Raw genomic sequence first — 22736 nt, forward strand, 5'->3', positions numbered from 1 at the left:
GATAACCAAGAGTCATCTACTGCAGACTCGTTGACCCCCCCCCCCCCACACAGACACTGATAGCAGGCGATAGCTCAAACACTGTTAACACTTAATGACATCATACCCCATTTATCAATAAAACGGCAACGGCCACCGACAATAAAATAGGCAGTAAAACCGTGGTGGTGTTTGAGACAATAGAGCACAGTCTTTAATGCATACACGTGTGCTTCCAACTTGTATGGCATACTCACACACACACACACACACACACACACACACACACACACACACACACACACACACACACACACACACACACACACACACACACACACACACACACACACACACACACACACACACTACACAACAACACTAAATGACAGTGTGCTCCACATTGTCCTCAACTATTTCCTTTGTATTATCTAGGTTACATTTGCTGCAGACTTCTACCATGAACTTTTAATAGGATATAAGTCAATGGAGGGCAGATATTTCCGCGGATGGGTTTACGTTGGAGTTGAAAGCCCGGTACTTCTCATACAGACACTAAAGGGTGTCTTGTGCGTCGGTATCAAGATGCTGAGGGGCGTGACAAAGATTTGGTATTCGATGACCTAGGAATGAGACCGGGCTGTTTGTTCAGTGGTGGAAGCAGCACCGTGTCAAATTACGTGTTTCAAATGTATCAGTGGTGCTCCAGTAAAACCACCAAGATTCTGAGAAGAGAATAAAAACACTGGGCTGTAGTACAGTTGTACTCTGGGAGTACCATCGCAGGTGAGGAGGGACCTGCTGTCGATAGGTCAAATTACTACCTTTGATTATTTATTCATCAATCAGCTGTCTGGTGCAAAGCATTTTTACATTGATTAAGAAACAATTGGAGCTGGAGATTCCTCCTTAGGAATCAGTGACATTGGTGCAGGACATTAGGGAGGTTTCTAGCTTTACTAAAAACATTAACTGTGTGAAGAGTCCCTTCTCAAACTCTGGGCCTAGACATGGGAAATTACTTCTGAATGGGTCACTTGGCTTTAATTATTTGTTTAAATATTTACAGTCTCTACTTTTAAATGTATTGAAGTAGTAAAAGTAGCACTGTGGCCGCTTAGTTGCTGAGATTGATACCACTTTTATATCTATGGAGTATACATGGAGCAACAGCCAGAGGGCAGTTAGCTTGCTTTAGCTTAGCATTAAGACTGGAAACAGCTAGCCTACCTCCGTTCAAAGGTTAAAGAGTCCGCCCTGACAGCACCTCTAAAGCTCACAAACTAATCGTTTAATTTATACAAAAAAACGCTACAAGTTGTAGTTTTACACAAGATTATGTGCCTGGCTATTATGTGCCCGGCAGCAGTGACTTCTAGGAGTTTTGTTGTCATCATGAGGTTGCCAAAACAACCAGCAGGTCATCCAGGAACTATCCCTAAAACATTGTTCATTTACCCTACATGTTGAACCCACTCACACCTGCTTGTACAGGTTCTAACAAAGCCGCAAACTCAGGTGCTGTGAAAAGAAGCAAGTTGTTAAAATGCCCAACTTTGCAGCAGAAATACAGGATTACAGCCTTGTACAAAAGAAGTTATCTTATCTTAAAGTTATCTATAATTGAGTGACAGGTGCACGCCTCGGCTTCATCGATGATCCACCTCTTTGCCCATTTTTATAAGTGGCTGGGAATTAGGCTGTGTTGTCACTGCCAAGATGGCAATGGCCAGAACCACCGACTTTGAGCTTCAAAACAGCTCTTCAAAAACCTGTGGGTGACGTCACGGAGACTTTGCCCATGTTGTATACAGCCTATGGCTTTAACAGTCCTGCAAAAAGGATCATTTTGTTGAGACTAACTGGGTTACTAAAACATCCAAAGACCACATCATGTGTTTGAATTTAAGCTCTCTGCAGGGAAGATGAGTTACAGAAATGGGGGTATGCTGCTCCCCATCTGTATGCTTACACATGTATGTCTAGCTGCTTAACATCTGTGTCATATCACACAGGAAGTACGGAGGAATATCTGTCAAAAACGTGGACAGGCTGGAGGGCAAACCCACTCCTTGCTGGAAAAACTCCACACACACACACCTAACAACCCAACCCAACCCATCCCACTCACAAGCATGAGTCCTCCTCGGTCAAATTACCTCCCACTGAGAATACTGTTTGCCTCCAGCGAGGTTTAGACAAAGTGATGCAAGCTCTCCAATTTCCCTTTCAGTGTTGATGTGTCTATACACCACCGAGCATCGACAAGCTTCGACTAGTTTCGACTGCTCACCTACTGAGCGGACTAACACGCCACCCTTAAAAAAAAGTTTTAAATGATTAACTAAACTTGCAGTAGTTCATTTATACACAGCTGAAGACACTCACAGGCTAGGACTCCATGATCGAATTGACCAGATTGAGTTACAGCTCGCCCGCCTGCCCCACGTCAAAATCAGATTTCATGAAATCTATTCAATAACCATAAAAGAGATCAACACAGACACTACAACGCTGTCCACATGTTGCCCTCAGTAGGCCAACAAAACAAAGATAAAAGCGTTGGAAGTCACAGTTCAAGCCAAGTTGCTCAGTCATAACCGTTGCTTGCAATAAGCAAAGCAAGAGCTTTGTGAACCCGCTCAGCGCCTGTCGCACGTGTGAATTTATGTTCCTATAAAAATAACAGCCATGCTTAACGGTTCTGCAAGGCTGCACTTAGGCACAGTGGTGCTTTGAATTATGCTAACATGCTGATGATTAGCAGGCATAATGTTAAACAAACATCACTATCTGAGTTAAACTTGTTAGCATGCTAACAGTTTCTAATTACCACTACACACAAGGTATTATTGGACAACAACAAAAAATGATACTATATTAAATATCAGGTGATCACCTAAGTCAATAGGATTCATCAATGACACTAGCATGGCTAAACAAAATATAATGGCTGTGGTGCCACCTCTGCCTGAGTTTGATCAATACCACATTAGCAAGTAAATCAGATTACCCAGCTGTCTATTCCTGAAAGAAAATAATTTAGCTCAATTTCAACACGGCGTTCAGCAGAATTAGACGGCGGGGGATCAAGTATTTACAAGTAAGCAACGAACAGATTTACTCACACCAACCCAAGACGTGATATTTGTACCGGAAATGGACAAAATAACAGGAACAAATGGACAAATCACACAGTAAAACACAGCCTTGCAATCAATACATACATTTGAGATCAGAATATTCATTCTTTGTTGTTACTGATGTTGAATCAGCTCAGTTGGTTTTTGCTGCCTAAGTGTGTGGTGTTGTTGTATCAGAATATATAATACTGTAAGGTTATTATTTATTTTAATTGTAATGATTTTGTCCACAATCTACAGAATATTCAGCGCAAGAATTAGAGGGAACATTATAGAAGGGTCGATTTTAATGGACTGCTTCCCTGAGAGCTTGGAAAAGACTGGGGTGTTTGAACAAACCATGGAAACTATAACAATGAACGGGGTATTCTGTCAAAGTGTGTGTTTGTGTTTTCTTGAAAACAAACAAGCAGGATTTCAGAGAACAGCATGTGTATCTGTGCGTGTGCAGAAGTAGAGCAGAGGGCACTGTACAGATCTCAGCCAACCACCTTCTCTTGGCACCAGTTCTTCTTTTGTTGTGGTTCCTGTCATAAACTAAATATCCATATTCCATCTCTTCAGTCGGGCCCTAAACCACTGGTCCTCTTTAAAAAGACTGGCTTTGATCCTTCATCCTAGACCCAACAAGCATTGACAAATCCTGCTGACTGGCAATGTCGCTAAAGCCACACTAAAACCCGAGAAATGACACGAAAAAAATTGCTAGAATCTAGGAAAAAAACTGAGCTACAAACAAAATAAATATGTCAATCTGTCCTTGGAGCTGGGCCTGTAGTGCAATCCAGACTGTTTAAGGTTGATCTCATATACAGGTTTGCTTCCAGGAAGGGTGGAGCGCACTGTAACATCTTCCAAGTAGCCACCAAAATTGCTATGGACGGGTGACAGCAAGTAGCTTTCCCCCTACATTCACCATTAAATATAAAAGGCACAGATTACTTCACTGCTTTTTCAGTGCCTGAGTAATTACTGTATATTCAAGGTCAGGACTATTTGGCTTAAGACCTGTGATTAGTGTTGTTCACAGGCAGCTTGTTTCAAACTCACTGACAGCGAGGATCAGCCCTACTGGAGCGTGTGCATGTGTGTGTGTAAGTAATGTCGTTAGTTTGGTTCCAGAAGTGGAGGGAACTTAACTTATTTGTTATGTTCATATCAATCTAGGAAATAACAAAGTATGCGAACGCTTATATCCTGTGTGTGCATAAAAATAACAATGATAAACATTTATATCGCATCCTCTTGTTCCTCATCTGGATTATAGTGGTTGGTTAGACGACACAGTTTTAAAGAGATTTTAGTGAAAGTATCAGACTGTACGGTAAAAGAAAGGGGGATGTTGTCATCACAAGCATTGTGTGTGTGTGCGCGCGTGCGTGTGTGCGTGCGTGTGTGTGTAAGCAGAGAAAAACCCAAAGGTTTTACAAAGTCCAAATTTTACATAGACAGTTTTTTTGCTTTAGATAAGCACTCATATTCAAGCAGCCTTAATTAATCTGGGCCAAGGCCAGCAATCATTTTTTGGGATATTACTATAGTATATTTTCCACTAAGCAGAGCAACCTCGGATCAATACATTATTCATGGGCCATAATTCCATTTCCATCAAGACAACATTTGTGTAATTTCCTGAGAAATGAATTTCCAACAGAGATGTGTTATTTGCAGGAGTGTGGTTTAAATACATTGAACAGGGTTGAACAGGTTGTGAACTACAGCACCGGCCCAGACGAGCCCCACTTGGTCCTCCTGAGTTAGAGCGCCTGTTGTGAAGGCAGGCCCGAGCCTCTTCCCCGTTCTGTGCTCTGGCATCAAGTGCTGCACGGGCAGCGAGGAAGGCTCGTCATAAATGCAAACAAGTAGGCAGAGGTTAATGACTCAGCTGCCTGTTGGCCTGGTTGGCTGACCAGCGTAGTAGGTTGGCTGGCTCACCCATTTCTCCTGCACCTTTGTGGAAGCAGGTCGAGTGCATTGTCTCTGAACAAAGGGGCCGTGCACGACCCGCAACAAAAACTGACATCAGCGCAAAGGAAAAAAAACAAAAACACTGCAGGGGAGCGAGGGAGGAGGGGAGGAGGGCTCCTAGTGCGAGGAAGCTGATATTCAAGCTCACTTAAGGCGAAGCATTGTGGGAACAAACATGGGAGACGTTACAGCTGAAGCTCTTTCTAAATATTCCTGTTCTCTCAGTACACCAATGAACACGGGTGATGATCTGAAATGTTCCTGCGTATACTGGATATTCTACGTTGATCAATTAGCATGCTCCTCTGAAAAGACTTTACATAAGAGGCCTGAAAAACTCCAACTGAAATGGATGTAGCTTGCACTTCTACCAAATTATAACATTTCACTTAATTGAGTCCATACATTATTTGGCTTTCATTTAAAATGTATGCTCCCTGATGATTGAGGAGCTTCAAATTCCTTCACACACACACAAACAAATTCAGGTAATAGAACATGAAAAAAATCCACCTGCTTGTTTTTCCTCTACAGCGACAAATTAGGTTTAAGTGCTGCACAGCCAGAGAGCAATTATTAAATACATGACACAGGATCTGCTAAACTGCAGAAGAGAATACTATAAAAACAACAAACTAAACATCAGGCTCCAAACAGTGCAGATCAATTATCAGTGGCAGCCTCTCTGCTGGCTGAGGAGAGGCCTCCAGAAAGGCCTCAAAGGAGGAGAGAGGGAAAAGGCAGAAGAAGAAGACGGAGGCAGGGACACCGAGAAGAGAATGAAAGATGGAGAGCTATCAAGAAGACAGCAACACGGGCATAAAGTTAAAGACAGACAGTGATAGGCTGAGACGGAAAGACAGTGACATGGAGGTGGAGACAGATAATGAGACGTAGATCCACCCCACCCTGATTCCAGGGAAAGCAGGTTAACACAAGCAAGCGGGCCGAGTTAAAGAAAGCAGCACTGATGGCAGTTGAGTGCGGTTGGTCTTATTTGCCTGCAGTGAGTCTGCTGCTGCAAGCTTGCAACGCACAAAGACTCCCATTGTCTCATGGCAGAAAACAGGGCCGAGGCTTATGGCTCAACATATTGTTGCACCTCATCGATGTTTAACGGCAACTCTAATCGTTGAAATCATTTGTCCACGGGGCACCTTTAAACAGCAAGACAGAGACGGTGGGAGCAAAACTGCTGACACACAAACACAAGAAGGAGCTGGAAGTCTGATGAAACTTACTCTCTTCTTCACTGGCATGGACAAATGACGCGGCTCTTGACAGGACATCCAGTGGTGTCTCCATGCTTGGACGCCTGTGGGACAGAGGATGGGGGGGGGGGGGGGGGGGGGGGGGGTTGTCATACAGCAACTAAGTTAATATTTGATAGATGCCAAGTCATTCAGAGCTCCACAGCTGTCTCGACACAAACGCAAAGGAAATCACATATTGTTCCCATAAAGCGGTAACATTTGAAATCTGCCAGCACCAGAACTCGAGTTTTGATACGGACACCAAAATGAGACGTTCATCAATAGCGTAGTTATATTAAAAATGTGAAACATTTATACATAGAAATCTAATCAGAAAATGTAATCAGAAAGGCCTGAACTGAGCCAACACAGAGTGGCACATGGTATTCTTCTTGTTTTTGGAAACATTGGAACAAATGTCTGTATGTTTTTTAACCACGAGTGACTTTGGCATATTGCATTGTTTTTTGTTGTTGTTGTTGTTGTTGTTGTTGTTGTTGTTGTTGTTGTTGTTGTTGTTGTTGTTGTTGTAGGTGTCTGGAAATACAAATTGAATATATGCCAAACTTTTGGGTGCATCAGTGTTTAATGTCGTCTTCTGAATGCAAGCAGCTAAAAAGGAACTTTGTCTCAGCAGAATACAGTCTTCCTTGATTTAGATTTACAAATATCGGATATTATATGAGGGCCACAAATAACAATTATTTGTATTTATTATTTTTTCAATTAATCAAGAGGGGCCATTCTGAACGAGTACTTTTGATACCTATTGCACTTTTCCAATAATACTTCTGTACTTTTATTAAAGGTTGAATGCAGGACTTTTACTTGTATTGTAGTATTTTTAACTTGCAGGGTTGTTAAACATGTTAGGAACACATCTTCACTGTTATTGTCCTCTAGTTTGCTGTATTAATTGTGACCTTCCTGTGATATTTTGACTACAGAGCATTTTGCACTTTTAGCATTTGGGGGGGTTATGTCCTCCAGTATCGAGCCTTCAGTGTGGCTTTACTATGTGAGGTATTTGTGGAGAAAAAGAAAACTCTCCAGCGCGCTTCTCTTCCCTCTTTCTGCATTCCAGAGATAGCGTTCCCTCATTTCTCCTCATTCCTTAAGGAAAACAGCGCTTTAAGGACGATTATCATTAAAAAAAACAACACTTCCTGGATCTTCAGACCAAACTGAAACATGTCAGGTTTGTTGACCAGTCGCTCGTCACAACACAAGATTGTTTACGTGCGCGTGTGAAGAACAGCGACACACTTTTTGGGACCAACTCGGGCATTAACGTAATGAAACCGCGTATTATTATCATTAGTAGTAGTAGTAATAGTAGTAGTAATAGTAGTGGCAAGTGCGTCCACTTTTATTCTCACCAGTGGTGTATTTATACCAGCGTGACTCAGTTCTTCCTCGTCTGCCCTTTAAGAGGTATCCAGGCGAAATACGAAAGCAACACATTGCTACTTAAATTAAAGTGATTATGTTTCACTTCTTTCCACCACACTCGCAGTAGTAGCACAACTAAATGTCCGCAAACGAGGAGGTAAAGCGTGCGGCTTGAGACGTGAGAAAGTTTGGGACGTGTGAAGCCGCCAGTGCCGCCGCTTCACGATCGTGAATGAAATCTCACATAACGACGCGGATGTTACTTCAGCGCGGTCGTATGCGCGTGTTTACATCGCTGCCTTTCGTTTACATGCGGACTATTTCGCAACAACTGACTCTCAGGGGGAGGAAGGAAAAAAAAAGAGCGCACTCTCATCCTACAAACGCGAAACAATGTCAAGTCAAACACAACTTCATGTTTAGCAGCACATACCTCCTTCAAGCGCCACCTTGGTATCCTCCAGGATGATAATATCCACACGAAAAAAAACAAAAACAAGATATAGGGTATATCCCACAGAGACGCAGAACAGAAGCCGCGGTTAAACGGTGCCGCATACGAGGCAACACAATAGTAGCAGGGCTGTCGGGACAAACTTGGTTGTAGGCTAAACGAGGAAGAGGAGGAGGAGGAGGAGGAAGAGGGAGGGAGGAGGGCAGGAATGCCTGGAATGATGGAATTCAGTTCCTAGCAGGTGGTGAGAGTGAAGCGCGCTGATTGGTGGAGAACCGAAGCGATGATATCAGCATATATTATGATAATGTCCCATTGCATCACATCCTTCAGGGCTGCTGTCACAGGCTTTACTACTCCGAGCTGGTGAAACATTTAGAAGGTGATTAAGGAGAGCTCCCGCACTCAACGGCTACTTTATAAGTGCCTTTGTGCAAGGCAGTTAACCCTCAACTTAATGTTGAATGTGTATGTGTGACCCCATTAGTTGTTAAACCTATTAAAGGTCCATATTAAATATATTATATAAAGGTTTACACTGACACCAGTCCCTTACTTAGCATTCGTAAGCAGCATATAAACATTTAACAAGATTTTACATTTAAGTAATAAGATACATGCAGCTAAACAGTCATTTCTAAGTGCCTTATGTATTTATAATATATTACATTATAGTGGTGTGTATATACAGTGTTTTATTATTGCAGTGAAGCTAATTTTTGCCACTTTGTACACTGTTAGGTAGTGTAATCTGCACTCATACATTGTTTTGTAAAATGATCGTTTGTATTGTATTTAGAACCTTAACTTGCAATGGGACCAATATCTATAGCTGTCAAACGAATGTAGCGGAGGAAATATACAAGATTTCCCTCTGATATGTAGAACTGTAAATGTACTTTCCATGTTGTGGTGGGATTATGTGTGGATTGCACAAATGTTAAAACCTGAATCTGGCCAATGAAAATGCAACAGATTACCACTGAAACAGAGAAGTAGAGAACAAATCATACAAGTTATTGTGAGTCTACCTTTAAATTATTCATGAGGTAACTGAAGTCATTTTCAAGTGCGACTCATGATGTAGTGGCGAACAAAAACAGGTGACAGTACAAGGAAGTAAGTGGTAATTTCACTACTGACTGCAGTGTGAAGGACCAGTATATCTTTATGACAGCGCTGACTGCATTCAAATGTATTCTTTTTTTTAGTAAAACAGAAAGTGATATGATTAATCTTAGTTTTTACAACAAAATTCTATGTACATTTAGACCCTTTATGTACTGAGCCAATGGCACAGTACCAGGACTGTGATTTACTGAACTGACAGTAAATGGAATGACATTAGTAATGTCATTAATTACGCCTGTGCTTTACCTGCTATAACCTCAACATATTGGCAGTGAAAAAAAGCTTATGAATATCACAATTCACTGTTTATACTATAAAGTAATAGAAATATATGAATAACTTACTCACAATCAAGTTTGTTCTTCATTAAACCTCCTGAATAGTATAAACAAGAGAGATAATCTAATATGTTGTGTGATAATAGATTTAGTTACATTGTGTTACACTATTTTGTAAAAAACTGAGGCGTCATATTTTATGAATTAAGCCGGTTCAGTTAGTAAAAGCCAGGCAACCCGAATTAAAGGGCCCAATAGTGAAAACAGGAAAATGAAGTACTGTGACTTCAACTATATAAAAAGAAAATCATGCAACTGAAAACAAAGAAATCATGGATGCTGTTGTATTGAAATGTTTATCAATCCCAACTCTTGTAACTAAATAACATTACAGTATCAAAGACCTCCAGTTGTCAATATGACCTGCTTACAACAGGTGAACTGTTCATAATGAGCAACATTTTTATCATAAAATAAATGTAATCCTATCTTTTATTTCATGAACACTGTCATAATTATAGTACAAACATCAAAACTGCTGGTAAAATGTCGAGAAGAAAGATTGGAGATCTTGGGGAAATTCGAGAGGGGGATAAGAAGTGTGTGTGTGTGTGTGTGTGTGTGTGTGTGTGTGTGTGTGTGTGTGTAAAACATGCAACACCACTCCAGTGAGTTCAATAAAGGTCTCTCTCAGAAATATCATTGCCAATCTCATAGCTGCCCGTCATCTGACCGCTCACATGGAAAATGCACACTCGCGGTCAAAAGATGACAGAAAACACCAAAGTCTTTTCTATACTTGTGAACCTTCCTGCATGCTGTGCTCACACCGATTCAGTGCCGTGGCTCTAGAGATAGCCAGTTCCCCAGCCAGCCACTGTAGTCATTATGCAGAAAGGTCCAGTCTAGTACCATTAAATGTCAGCTATAATTCAGTCAGTAGTTTTCTACAACTTGTATCGCATGATAAAGGGCAGTTGTACAGACGGTTCTACACTATTCAAACACAGACCTACGCCTGCTCAGTGATTCATTTCCTTGAGGCTATGCAGTGATACAACCAGGAGGGGAGTGCGTGATTCGTCCAACAAAGGATGGATGTCGGTTGTCTGACTGACAGTTTCTAGAGAAAGACGGATTCCTGGTAAACTGACAGGATCAGGACATCTGAGAGACAGACGGCTTCCTCCTCCAACCCTTCCACATCTTTCTCAGCTTCTTGGAGCTGTACGAGACCGTCTTCCACAAGCCTGGGGAGGAAAAAACAGTTAACTGAATATTAGAAGAACATTATTTCTACACTCAAGCAGTAGTTAATACACAGTGGAAGGTTTAAGAACTAGTTTATCCAAAAGACACGCACAACGCGTACAGGCCACGAAATAAGTTAATTGGCCATTTTTCTCAGTTAGGTGAGAAGAATGATACCGCTCTCATATCTGTACAGTAGATGTGACGCTGCAGCCAGTCACCAGTTAGCTTAGCACAAAGACAGGAAACAGGGGGGAAAGAGCTAGCCTGACTCTGTCCAAAAGGTAATAAAATCCACCTACCAGCACCTAACCCTAAACTAAACACCCTATAAAACCCTAAAATGACATTGTACATGATTTCAGTAGGGATTAAACAAATGTGACATCAAGTTAATTATGTTCATTTGTGAGTTTCCTCCTGATTCCAGTCTTTATGCTAAGCTAAGTGGCTGCAGCGCCAACGTTACCATACAGACTTGAGAGTGGTATCAATCTTCCTCTGTACCTCTTGGCAAAAACAGGATAACGTGTGAGTGAAGAATGTAGAATTTTCCCCCAAATATATAATGAAGAGACAAAGAGTGCCTACCTGCTGTAGCAATGCCTTTGATACTCTGTGTTATACTGGAGGATTTCACAATAGATGAAATACCTGAGGGGGAACAAAAACATGCGCAAACATGCAATTATACAACAGCTAACTGACTAATGATTTTGTGATATGCTACTTGTGGATAGAGGCCATACAATCACAAAAAAATAAATAATTGCCATTTACTAGCTGTGCTACATGTTTGATTTTGATGAACGTATTCCTAACATTCTACCATCATTATTATTCACCCTACACAATGTCAGCCTTGATCTGTAAAACCAACGTGCTCTTTATTTCAGATCGCATGGAGTGAATTTTAATGAATGAATTTTAATGAGAGTGATGACTTTTCCTGTCATTCTGTTCTACATCACTGAACCCGTCCGTCAGTCCGAACCTTGTTGAACGACAGCTCCACAGTCTGGGTCCTGAGCAACCTGCAGCAGAATCTCCTCCACGTCTCGGTTTTTCCCCGGAGGGTCGACCAGCTTTGTGATCCTCTGCTGGAGGGTCCGGGGCAACGCCATCAGCTGGATGAACTGGCCCTCTGGGCTTTTGTCCACCTGCAGGCACACAAAGGAGAATAAATGAACGGCGATGCATAGAGTAGGCTGAGCAGCGCTATCGCATCCACAGGTCTCATGTGACACTAATGTAGTCCAATAAACAGAGTGCATTGTTGTTAGGAGCCTGTATAAATCTATCTCAAGATTATACAAATATGATGTTTAGAAGAAAGTATTGGAGTGGGGCAAACTATATTGACTTTAAACACTCAACACTTAAAATCACCAATTACAGCCTCGCAGCGACTAAGTTGGAAACTTCTCGTCGCTGTACGAAGGAGCTGGTTCGTGCATGTGGGACTTCTACCGCACCGTCTAACGACGTACAAGGGCGCAAGTGTATTTCCCATATGCAAAACTAACAGCGCACAATTTCCCCAAAGCACTGTTCACTGCAAAGTGTGTCGCTCACGCACATAAAAACCCTCCTAACCACTTATTCCTGTTATTCCAGGATGGTGTGATGAGTGTTTCCTTGGTATAACAGGGAGTGGTGGAGACATTTAATAGTGGTAATAATACAAAAAGAAGATTAAAAACCTGACAACAGTGAACATGAAAGAGGATTATATATTAAACCATTAAATATGCAAACAGAGACACATGTTGAAGTAGTTGATAATGTATTAAAGCAGGTAACAGGGCAGAGTGCCAGGTCAGTCACACCCCATCTAACGTTTACTACCAAGGCTGCGAGCACACTGTGTACTAATCAGGCCAAAAATGTGCTCCTGTTAGTGTAAACATGCGTTTGCCAGTTTCACTGACAAGGCATGACACATGGAACATCCTTTCTTTAAAAGGTAGTACAGACACACAGTTACAAGCAGTATAAACAGCACACAGTGCGCTCTAGTGTTGCTCACACATCAAGTGAGACGATACAAGTGTGTTGCGTTTGGAGCATTCGAATGTGCCGCGTGTTACCTCCAGCTTCCCGTGTTGAGGTTTGTAGACCACTTGAGGGCAGTCCTGCAGGAGGTTGCTGTACAGAATCCGGAAGTGCTGGACGTTGTCCTTGACGATATTGGCCACCTTAGATTTATCTTCTCCGAACACCATTCGAAAATCCCCTGAAGAGGCACAGACACAATGTTTTCCCTGAAGCGTGTTATATTTGCTTTACAGTTTTTCGTCTTTGCTGTAGTAAGATGAGAATATATTCGCTTTTATTGATCCCAAGAGAGGAAAATCCAGGTGTTGCAGTAGCACAAGGATATAAACAGGACTCATTACACATCGAGATATTAAACTCCTTCTGGTGTTCAGTTTCCAGTGCAAAATGTGATACAACACTCATTAGCACATTATTCATGACCTTCTGCTTCTGTAGGGAACCTACATGGCAACACTCCCCTTGTTCAGTAGCACATTGTTAGCATGAAAACATTTGTTGGGTTTAACATGAATTCAGCTGCTTCAATTTGTGTTTGTGTGTGTGTGTGTGTTTGTGTGTGATTAGGAGAAAAAGGGGAATTATTTTCATATCTAAATCTACAAATCATCTCGGTGCAATTGCTACAACTGATTTAGTACATTTCTGTCCAGGCATGCGTGCACCCTTATATACGTGTACGTGTTTAATCTTCATCTGGCTTTTAGAGTTGTGTAGGTTAGTTACCGGCATAAGAAAGACCAGCTATCTGCAGGAAGAGGTCTTCCTCGGTGAAGCTCTCCGGCAACATGAGGAAGGAGGCCGTCACGGCACTCTTCAGGTTGGCCACCAGAGCAGCTCGGAGCTTTCCATTCTCATTCTGCAGCAGCATCTTCACCTGCGTGGGAACACGCATGAACATACACAAGCATGGATGTGTACATTTGTGCAACCTGAAGATTAAACTGAATAGGTAGTCCATTTTTAAATAGTCCCAAGACTGTGCAACAAGACTGTCCTGTGGTCCTTTAAAAAAATAAATAATGCATTCCACTGTTTCAAGGACTTTGTAATGGAAAGTGTGTCCAATAAATGATTGCACAATAAAATAATCAGCTCAGTTTTTTCCGATTGATCCAAAACAGTTATTCATGAGACTTACTGGTTTGTGAAGGCGTCCAGCAACATACATGGTCTTCCAGTGCATCAGGTCATCTATGAGAGACTCTGTACTAATCACACCATATTTGATTATCTGTAGAAGAAGAATAGGAGAAGGTCATTAGTGTATGTAGTTAATAAATTGTAGTCAGACAACAACAATAAAATAATCTTAGCCAGAGACGTAATGAATTACTGTCCAGCCTCAAACTCAGCAGCTATCGGTACATTACGTCTGCTAATAATGATAGTATTGTTCGAAACAAACACTAAAATCAGACAATTAATAGAAAGGGACGTGAGAAGCAAATACAGCGTGAGAAACTATGACTGCCTGAGAAAAACACGAGGAGACGTCAGTGTAAATGTAAGCACCTTTCCATCCACAGGCACCAGTGTGTTGTAGTACACAGAGGCCCCGTATTCACTTTGTACGGAGCTGATTGTAGTGGGCCCCAGCAGCTTTAGGATGGAGTAGTGTTTGCGATTCTGCAGCAGATTCATGGTGTGCCACGTCACCGGGTCGTCCACCGCAAACACAAAGTCCAGCATGTTCTTCTGTATACGTCAAAAAGGTAAACAAAACACAAGAACATTACACTTTCTTATCCAATGAGACACGATACAGCTTCAACTTCTAACATTCAACACGGTTGTTTATCAACTTTCATTAGGTTCATATTGTGATGTGATGATATTGTGAGTTATGTTGTTCAAATTATTAAAACTGAGCAAATTTTAATTCAAAATGACATCACAAAATAAGTTATTGATTGTCTTATAGTTACACTTGTGTGAAGAGTTTTGTCTGACGTAATACATAACAGTGGAGCACAGCTGATGGCACTGAAAACATTTTGGATTATTTCATGTTACATTTTTGTGACAGATACTTTGGGACCGTTAGTCAGATACTTGACAACAATGTCACAGAGCAACGTTAGAGTTAGTTTACAGTGCACGTTTGTCACGAGCAGAGTTTGTAAACTAGCAGGTCCACGTACCTCCATTTGACCTTGGTGGGTCCCGTGTTGTTTAAAAACGCCAGAGCCATAGGCAAAAGCTAGACTGATGTCCTGAGGAAACTGTGATAGAATCCGCCTGTAGAGCACGCCGGTGCTGTGCAAAGTTGGAAGAGTCATTTTGAATTAAGTTAGCTAGGATAGCTTTCCAGCAACAACACGAGCTGGTTTATGAGCAAAATATCCGAATAAACAATGTGTAAAGCGACGTTTCTGCAGCATAGAGTGAAAGACACATTTCAGACTGAGAGGCTCTGCGCCACTAAACGCGACAACTGCCACTGAAAGGCACTCAAATTGAGAGTTTTTTTGCGTTGAAATGCGTCCACCGGGTCAATATGGGTCGCTCTGCACTTGACAGTCGACTAAAATGTGCGTCACGGAGTGCGCTGCGGGCTAGAGGCTCATGGGAAATGGAGTCAGTAATGGAAGGTGAGAAAAAAGATACATTAAACTGTCGTTAAACAGCCAACATAACGACTATTGTGTGAGTTATTTTGCACGTAGCTTTGTCTATGATTTCATACAGTCGTCAAATGTAAACTGGGCAACACATGGCAGTATTTTAGTATATTTCAGTAGCTCTAAAGTTAGCCAGCAGAGGGGGTTTTCGACCAAGTTTAGCTAGTGTTAGCTGTTAAGGGTCAATATGCTAAAGGTGATTTGTATGGATAGTTGTGTACAGTGAAAATGTAAATTATTTTAAAAAATGAATTACACAAAGTCATTTAAAACCCTGTACATTTCCTTCATTCTGAAAAACATTTGTTTTCCCATCTCTTTTGACTTAATGTATTTATCTTCCTGAAGTTAATTATATAATTTTGAGAGACTGATATATTTAGCTTATGTTTAAATAAGCACTAATGTCTGAAGTTCCTTTCACAAAGCATAGTACATGTGAAGTGCTAAACTGAACAATAATAAAAGTCAGTTTTTCTTTGTTTTGTATTTGAGAAAGAATAGAATAGTCTCAGGAAAGGTCATTTAATTAGATTAGTTTTCTCTATTCTCAAGTTTCATTTTCTGTAGTGTTTCAATTTTGTATTACATTACACATGTAAAAAAAATCCATGAGAATTTAATGATCCTGACATGATAATACTAATTGCTCCTGACGGGATCCAGACTTTCATATTTGGCAGTGGAGTTTGGGGCTTGAACTCTTGGAGGTAAACAAATGACAGCAAATACTGCAGTTAAACCTCCTTGAAATAAAAAGACACCAAGCGCATCTGTGAAACGTAGAATTAAGCTTGACTGTGATACTGCATCAGTCAAATCCAAACAGCTTCTGAGGCCATCATCATTCTTCTCTCTATAGTCTCAAGGCTCACATCTATTGGAATGAATTAATATTGAATTTAGAGTCATGACGATCAGCGATATGTCTGGAGCTCATTATGGGATTGTCAAGGGTTGGACAAATACTTTCTTCCTAGTAATTTATGTAAACCATCCTCTCAGCCAAATGAATATTGATAAGGTCACTGAATCCTGACTAACAGGCTCACTCATTCTGTGAAAGTGCCTTAATTCAGGGAAAGTGAAGCACCATTAGGAGTAAAAACTACATTCATTCTATACTACATCATGTTCCTGTTGAATTGATTCTTGACCCTATACTTTAGTCCATATTTGCTTTCTGCTAACCTCCTGCTATTTGTTCCTGTGTTTTATAACCAGTGTGACTTCATTACCTTCTCCTCATAGGTTATGCAGTTAAAGTTTAAGAGCGGTAAACACAACGCTGACATATCACGTTATTAAGCTAATCAGGGGAATGTGTTAGCAAACAGTTTGCACTCATCTGACCACTCTACAAATGCACTGAGTCTAATATTCACTCTCCTATTAGCTGTGGTTTGCTCTCCTACTCTTTAGTAACTACGTTTAGCAGCTATAGTGGCTAACATGTGTGTCTGCCATTTGTTGCTGGCATTTAAACAAAGGTTGATAAGGGCCGTGAGAATCGACCAAAACTGTGAAGTCGCAGGCCCTAGAACCAAAACAATGAGCTGTAAAGAGCAAAATCCTCTGCAGAGGTGGAGGGAACCGCACAGTTGGCTGATGATCATCAATGAGCAAACACTTGTCACATGACACATAGTATTTTTTTTTTCCATTGTTAATATCTGACCCTTTGGCTGCTAAATGCTCCACTGTGTTCACCAGCTAGTGGCTAACTTAGTCTGACTGTTTGCTGTTGAGCAGTGTTTCTTTACGGACAGTTTTCACTGAAAAATGTGGCCTGATGTGGCCAAAACAGTGCTATGAGGGTGATAAGTGTGAACCAAAATAGCTGTTCATCATTGAGGATCATTGCCGCTCATTGCCGCTCATTGCCGCTCATTGTCGATCATGGTCGATCATTGTCGATCATTGCCGATCATTGTCGGTCATTGCCACTCATTGCCGATTATTGCCGATCATGGACGATCATGGACGATCATAGTTGATCATTGTCGATCATTGCCGATCATTGTCGGTCATTGCCACTCATTGCCGATCATTGCCGATCATGGACGATCATAGTTGATCATTGTCGATCATTGTCGATCATGGTCGATCATGGACGATCATAGTTGATCATTGCCGATCATTGTCGATCATGGTGGATCATGGTCGATCATGGTGGATCATGGTCGATCATGGTCGATCATTGCCGATCATGGTCGATCATTGCCGATCATTGCCGATCATGGTGGATCATGGTGGATCATGGTGGATCATGGTCGATCATGGTGGATCATTGTCGATCATTGCCGCTTTAAGGAAAACCACACAATATAGTCAACAGTATGTGGGGAAAAAAATAACTAAAAATCTATTTGAGTTGTTGGCAGGGCATGAGGCAGGCAAAGAAGAAGAAGAAGAAGAAGAAGAAGAAGAAGAAGAAGAAGGATACACATTTCCACTGATTTCGGTGCTTTTTTTTACTCTTCAAAGCAGAATCCAATACTCGTCCACTTTTGTAAAGTTAGATAAGCGACAGTACACTGGTTGCAAGCAAGTAGATCGGAACAAAGGCTTGTAAATATAGAGAGATTACACTCACACCTCAGTCTCTTCTCACAGTGTGTGTGGGCCAGTGTGAAAATGAAACCTGAAGAGAAGGTTGTCTTTGCAACTTCTTGTTTGGAACCAAAACAATTAATTAAATTGAATCAATATTTGTGGTGTTTGCAGGTTGATTTTCTACACCGAGGATCAGTCACATGATCTGCAGCAGTCTGCAGTTTGAGTGACCGCCTCAGGAACACTTCATTTCAATGTCAGCAGCTTTAATGGTTCAGCAAATACTCAAAGACTGCAGTTTAATGCTGCTGGTATTACATAAACATCAAGTCAGTCACTTAGTTCAGCAGGAATATTATAATTAAACTACAAGAAGAAGAATACAGATTATAGTGAATAATGCAAATGCCCTCGGGCATTTTAAAGCTCACCTGATAGTAATTCACCAGCTTGCATATACACTCAAGTACACAGAGACAAACACACACACATGCACTGAATAGGGGAATCTTTTCAGCTTTTGCATGCCTGTTGCCATGGAGATTGCCATTGCTGCCCATGCCGAGTGAAGGAACATCAAAAGAAAATGCTCCATTAAACACACACACTCACACCGACACACACACACACTCACACTCACACAAACAGACACACACACACACACTTGTGTAGATGTACAGCTGCTCAAGGCCCCCAGAAGAAGAGACAAACAGAAGCAGCCACTTAAATCTTACTCCACTGAAGGGTGTCACCGAGCAGGGAGGAAGCTAGTAATATTCATATGGGAGTCATAAGCAGAGCTAAAATGCACATTTGAGGTTAGATGAGACACGGTTAGTACCTTGAGTGACAATGTTCTTGGTTTTTAATGCTCTTGTATTTGCAGCAGCCGCTTGATTGGTGCTATTTTTGTAATACTTAACATATTTACTTTTCAACATCTTCAAATTCAACCTGGCTCCTGTTGATTATTTATGAATGAACTTTGAGACGGACTAATGCCATCTGAATAGTACTGACCACTCTGAAGTCACATGTGAAAATTGTTGCCACATATATTTTTGGTCATGTTGTATGTCCACCAAACCCATCACAACATGCTGTTGTGTTTGAGCTCTGCTTCAGCTGCTGCTGCACCGCTAACCTGAACGCTTTGCTTTGTAACCGCTGCCACCATTACTGCCAGTCATAAGCCTCGCCTCCACCTCCAGCCCAGCATCCACCTGTATCTCTGTTCAGAGGGGAATTATTATCACCTCTCCCAAATCCCTGCTGTGCTGAGCTTTGTTTATCATTGTGGTGAGCGACGAGGAAGGAGCCTAAACACCAAACATCAGCTGTAGGTATTCTGCATTCATACGATACTTCACCACACGGTGGCTGCAAGGTTTATAATGCATGGAGGTATTACTAAATCTTTGCTTCTACCTTTACATTCGTGTGGTAAGAACTGCTCGTCGGTGTGCTGATCTTTCATTCTTGTACTTTTATTCCAAGCCAACTTCTGTTCCACTCGTTGCCATGGCATTTTTGAATCTAGAATTCTGTGTTGTGCCTAAAAATGTAGCGTACAGCTCGGCCTATCGCGCTGCAAGACCCTCTGCAGAGTGCATTGTGCTATGTGTGTGTGTCTAGTGCACACCTGGTTAAATGGTTGCTGGGTAGTGTGTGGGTGTTTTAATTTTGTAGCTCCATCCATCCCTCAGAACACAGAGCGCTGTTTAAGTTCATTCAGAGAGCTATCTTTTATAATAGCTCTGCTGAATCTGCATTATTCCCTCAAGTAGCTTCAAAGTCAAGGATAGACTTGTTTTTAACTGAGTCATAGCATCCGAACTCATTTGTAATGCAAGAGGCACAGTGGAGGGACCTCTGTGAGGGTCTGGGATTGTAGACCACGTGTTCAGACAGGACTAGACTGTAACTTTATACAACCCGGTTGTTTCCTGGGTTGAGCCCCCCGTGTTCTCAATTAACCTGCAGATGCATCTGAGATTACTCCCCGCAAGGAACACTTCCATTTATTCACTTCTGTGCTTCAGTATTAGCCGCCCCATTACATCTAGTCATTAAACTAGATTATTTCTCTGTTGATTCAAATTTGAGTTGAAATTGGGTAGAATTATTCATCAAAATAGTCGAATTTGCAATTATACGCATGCCCCCGCTGAGGTTGTAGCATGTATGACACCATGTCATGAGCACCTACCGTCAATGCCAGATGTGCGCAGAGCTGTTCACGTTTTTTCATGGATTATCTAAATTGAGCCAGTGAAGCCACAGGAGGTTTGACCCTGGCATACTCACACACACACACACACACACACACACACACACACACACACCCACACACACACACACACCCACACACACACACACACGCACACACACACACACACGGATATCTGCAGTTAATCCCCCCAAAGCAGCATTTAATCAGGCCCGTGCTCACGCACAGACACAAACGGTAAAAGTCATGAAACGTGTAAATATTTTACCAAGCACAGTTTTATGTTCTAAAATTCGTTCATGTTTTTATTACTGAAGGAATACTGTAATGATTTATTTCAATAATCTGTTCAAAATAATGAATTCAGTTACTTTCACTCAAATGTGGACTTCTTGTGTATGTGTGCATGCATCCTGGCCTTAACAGTGAGGACTCTTGAAACAGAGAGAAGGCTGATTGTGTTTGTATGTCAGCATCTGTGCTTTTGTGTGTGTGCCAGTTTGTGTGTGGATGTGTATGCGCATGTGTATCTGAGCATGTGTATTGACAGATGATTGATGCTCCTGGCATTGTGGATCTGCTGTTAGTGTATTGTTATCCAACGCAGCAGCACGATGCAGATCATATCACACTCTACAGTATAGGTATTCTATACTTAGTCAATACTGGTGTGTTGGGAGCAGGAGGCGACCTCCGGGTCTGAAAAGTGAAGCCAATGCAGAAGTGCCTTAAACATGCATTCTTTCTGCTGGCCATCAGGGGGCGACTCCTCTGGGAGCAAACATGACCCTACTTCTCACTTGATTATCACCTCATTAACATGAGTCTTCTTTAATACAGCGCGATGGTCATTTTGTAAATATTGGTCCCATTTAGTAGCTACCTTTTTGATTGACATGTTGCAGAGCCGTGTACGTCACAAAATACGGTCGCTTCCGTCTTCTGGTTGCTAAAAACCAAGATGGCGATAGGCGGTTGTTAACGTTAACCTTGAAGTCAAGATGAAATAAAAAATGCCTTTTTAACCACTCTAGATCCCCGTAGTGTGCACCTGTTTAACAATATAAGCAAAAAAGAAATACCAAAAAATTGTTTTTCTAAATCATCGTTTTCTTCCTGTAAAAACTAAATATGTTGTGTGTTTACGTCAGCTAGTACCATCAATTTCAACCCAAAATATCATGACATCCATCCAGCCATTAATCTGCAACTTCTAGCGATAAGGGAGGTGTGTGTGGAGCCACAGTAGCTTTGTATCGTGCTACATTCTAAGCCCGCCCACTTTTGTGTGTGGTCCAATCAAATGTGGAGGATTTGATTTAAATCCCTCTTGTAATTGTACACTTCTCAAATCGTACATTTCACTGGGGAGTCACAGTATGGAAGCTAAAGACGCTCTAACTTCAGTTTCACTGAGACTTTAAATGTTTCCGTTATGTTGCGTGTATATTTTTGTACCTGTAACCTCTGTAACCCGTGTTGGCGGACGTGATCCCCCCGTGACCCGTTTGACGGTTGCCTTAACGTTTTTTTTCTCAGATGCAGAGCGATACTGAAAGTGCAAAGGAATTAGACATCATAGCCTTAGTGTGTGGTTAACGTATCACAGCTATGAACCAATCAGATTGCCTAATTTGAGTTTTATTTGACAACACATGGACGGAAGTCAAAAGAGGTGAGGAAACACAAGGAAGCAATACTATTGGTCAGCCTTTTCTCAACTGAAGGGGGTGGAGCTAATCATTGATGCTGTAAATGCTGCAGTGTGTCTTTGTCACTGGTTGCACAAATTGCCAAATGTGAAATCTTTGACTCCGTCCTCTGGATCGTTTAATGCACACACGTATTATATAATTGCTGTTTAAAAAATGTGTTGGGTGTTGGGTGTATGTGTGTCATGAAACATGTAGGCCAGGACGAGCTTAGGATGTCGCTACATTTTATTACACTGCAGCTCTGTGACTCACTCGGCTCTCTTTTGGTTGACTTAACACAGCCCCCCCCCCCCCTCTCCTCAATGGACTTGACTCATCGTCACCACAAATGTTTCTTTGAACGTGTAGTGAAGTGGGTTCACCTTTTTTTTCTGTCATCAGCACATTTGGTGTCCCGTCATATGAATTTGGATGAACCCTCGAGGCGTTTTTAAAGATTTTTTTTAGATTTAAAAGCACAGTCCACTTCTCTGTTGTTTGTTTTAGCTGTTAAACCTGAAACACGAGGGGCAAAGTGGTGGCTGATGGAATCCGGTGCAATATTGTGCAGTAATCTAGACACCACTCACTCCTCGCCTGTGTAAAATACCCCAAATTATGATTCACTCAAAGATAGCTGAGGTTGAAAAGAGATGCGGTCATATGAGCGGTAGAGAGAAGAGCTGAAGAGCAGCCCTTCAATGGCGTAAAGGTCAACGAATATA

At 41.6% G+C, this 22736-nt stretch overlaps 2 protein-coding genes across 2 annotated transcripts in view; both read right to left on the reverse strand.

The window, feature by feature from the left end:
* The window catches only part of vgll4b (vestigial-like family member 4b), a 36787-nt gene extending 28487 nt beyond the window's left edge, over positions 1 to 8300 (reverse strand). Inside the window, exons 1-2 of the mRNA XM_079156626.1 lie at positions 8169 to 8300; positions 6332 to 6405 (exon numbers count right to left, since the gene is read on the reverse strand). Coding sequence (XP_079012752.1) covers positions 6332 to 6395 — 64 coding nt within the window. The 5' untranslated portion in view covers positions 6396 to 6405; positions 8169 to 8300. The remainder of the gene's footprint in view (positions 1 to 6331; positions 6406 to 8168) is intronic.
* Positions 8301 to 9945: 1645 nt separating this feature from the next.
* On the reverse strand, positions 9946 to 15406 carry tamm41 (TAM41 mitochondrial translocator assembly and maintenance homolog). The gene is made up of 8 exons (XM_079156662.1): positions 15052 to 15406; positions 14423 to 14605; positions 14049 to 14141; positions 13634 to 13784; positions 12940 to 13085; positions 11844 to 12009; positions 11441 to 11503; positions 9946 to 10848 (listed from the first exon to the last, which is right to left on the reverse strand). The coding sequence occupies exons 1-8, from the start codon at positions 15187 to 15189 to the stop codon at positions 10757 to 10759; spliced, it is 1032 nt and encodes a 343-aa protein (XP_079012788.1). The 5' UTR covers positions 15190 to 15406; the 3' UTR covers positions 9946 to 10756.
* Positions 15407 to 22736: the final 7330 nt, after the last annotated feature.

Source organism: Pholis gunnellus (assembly GCF_910591455.1).
Source record: "Pholis gunnellus genome assembly, chromosome: 3".
In the NCBI taxonomy this organism is placed as follows: domain Eukaryota; kingdom Metazoa; phylum Chordata; class Actinopteri; order Perciformes; family Pholidae; genus Pholis; species Pholis gunnellus.

Coding starts and splice junctions, on each gene's coding strand:
- tamm41 (XM_079156662.1), bottom strand. CDS start 15,189: ATGACTCTTCCAACTTTGCACAGCACCGGCGTGCTCTACAGGCGGATT. Junction 14,142..14,422: donor TGGTGCCTGTGGATGGAAAG/GTGCTTACATTT, acceptor CTTCTTCTACAG/ATAATCAAATATGGTGTGAT. Junction 12,010..12,939: donor CTCAACACGGGAAGCTGGAG/GTAACACGCGGC, acceptor GTGTGCCTGCAG/GTGGACAAAAGCCCAGAGGG.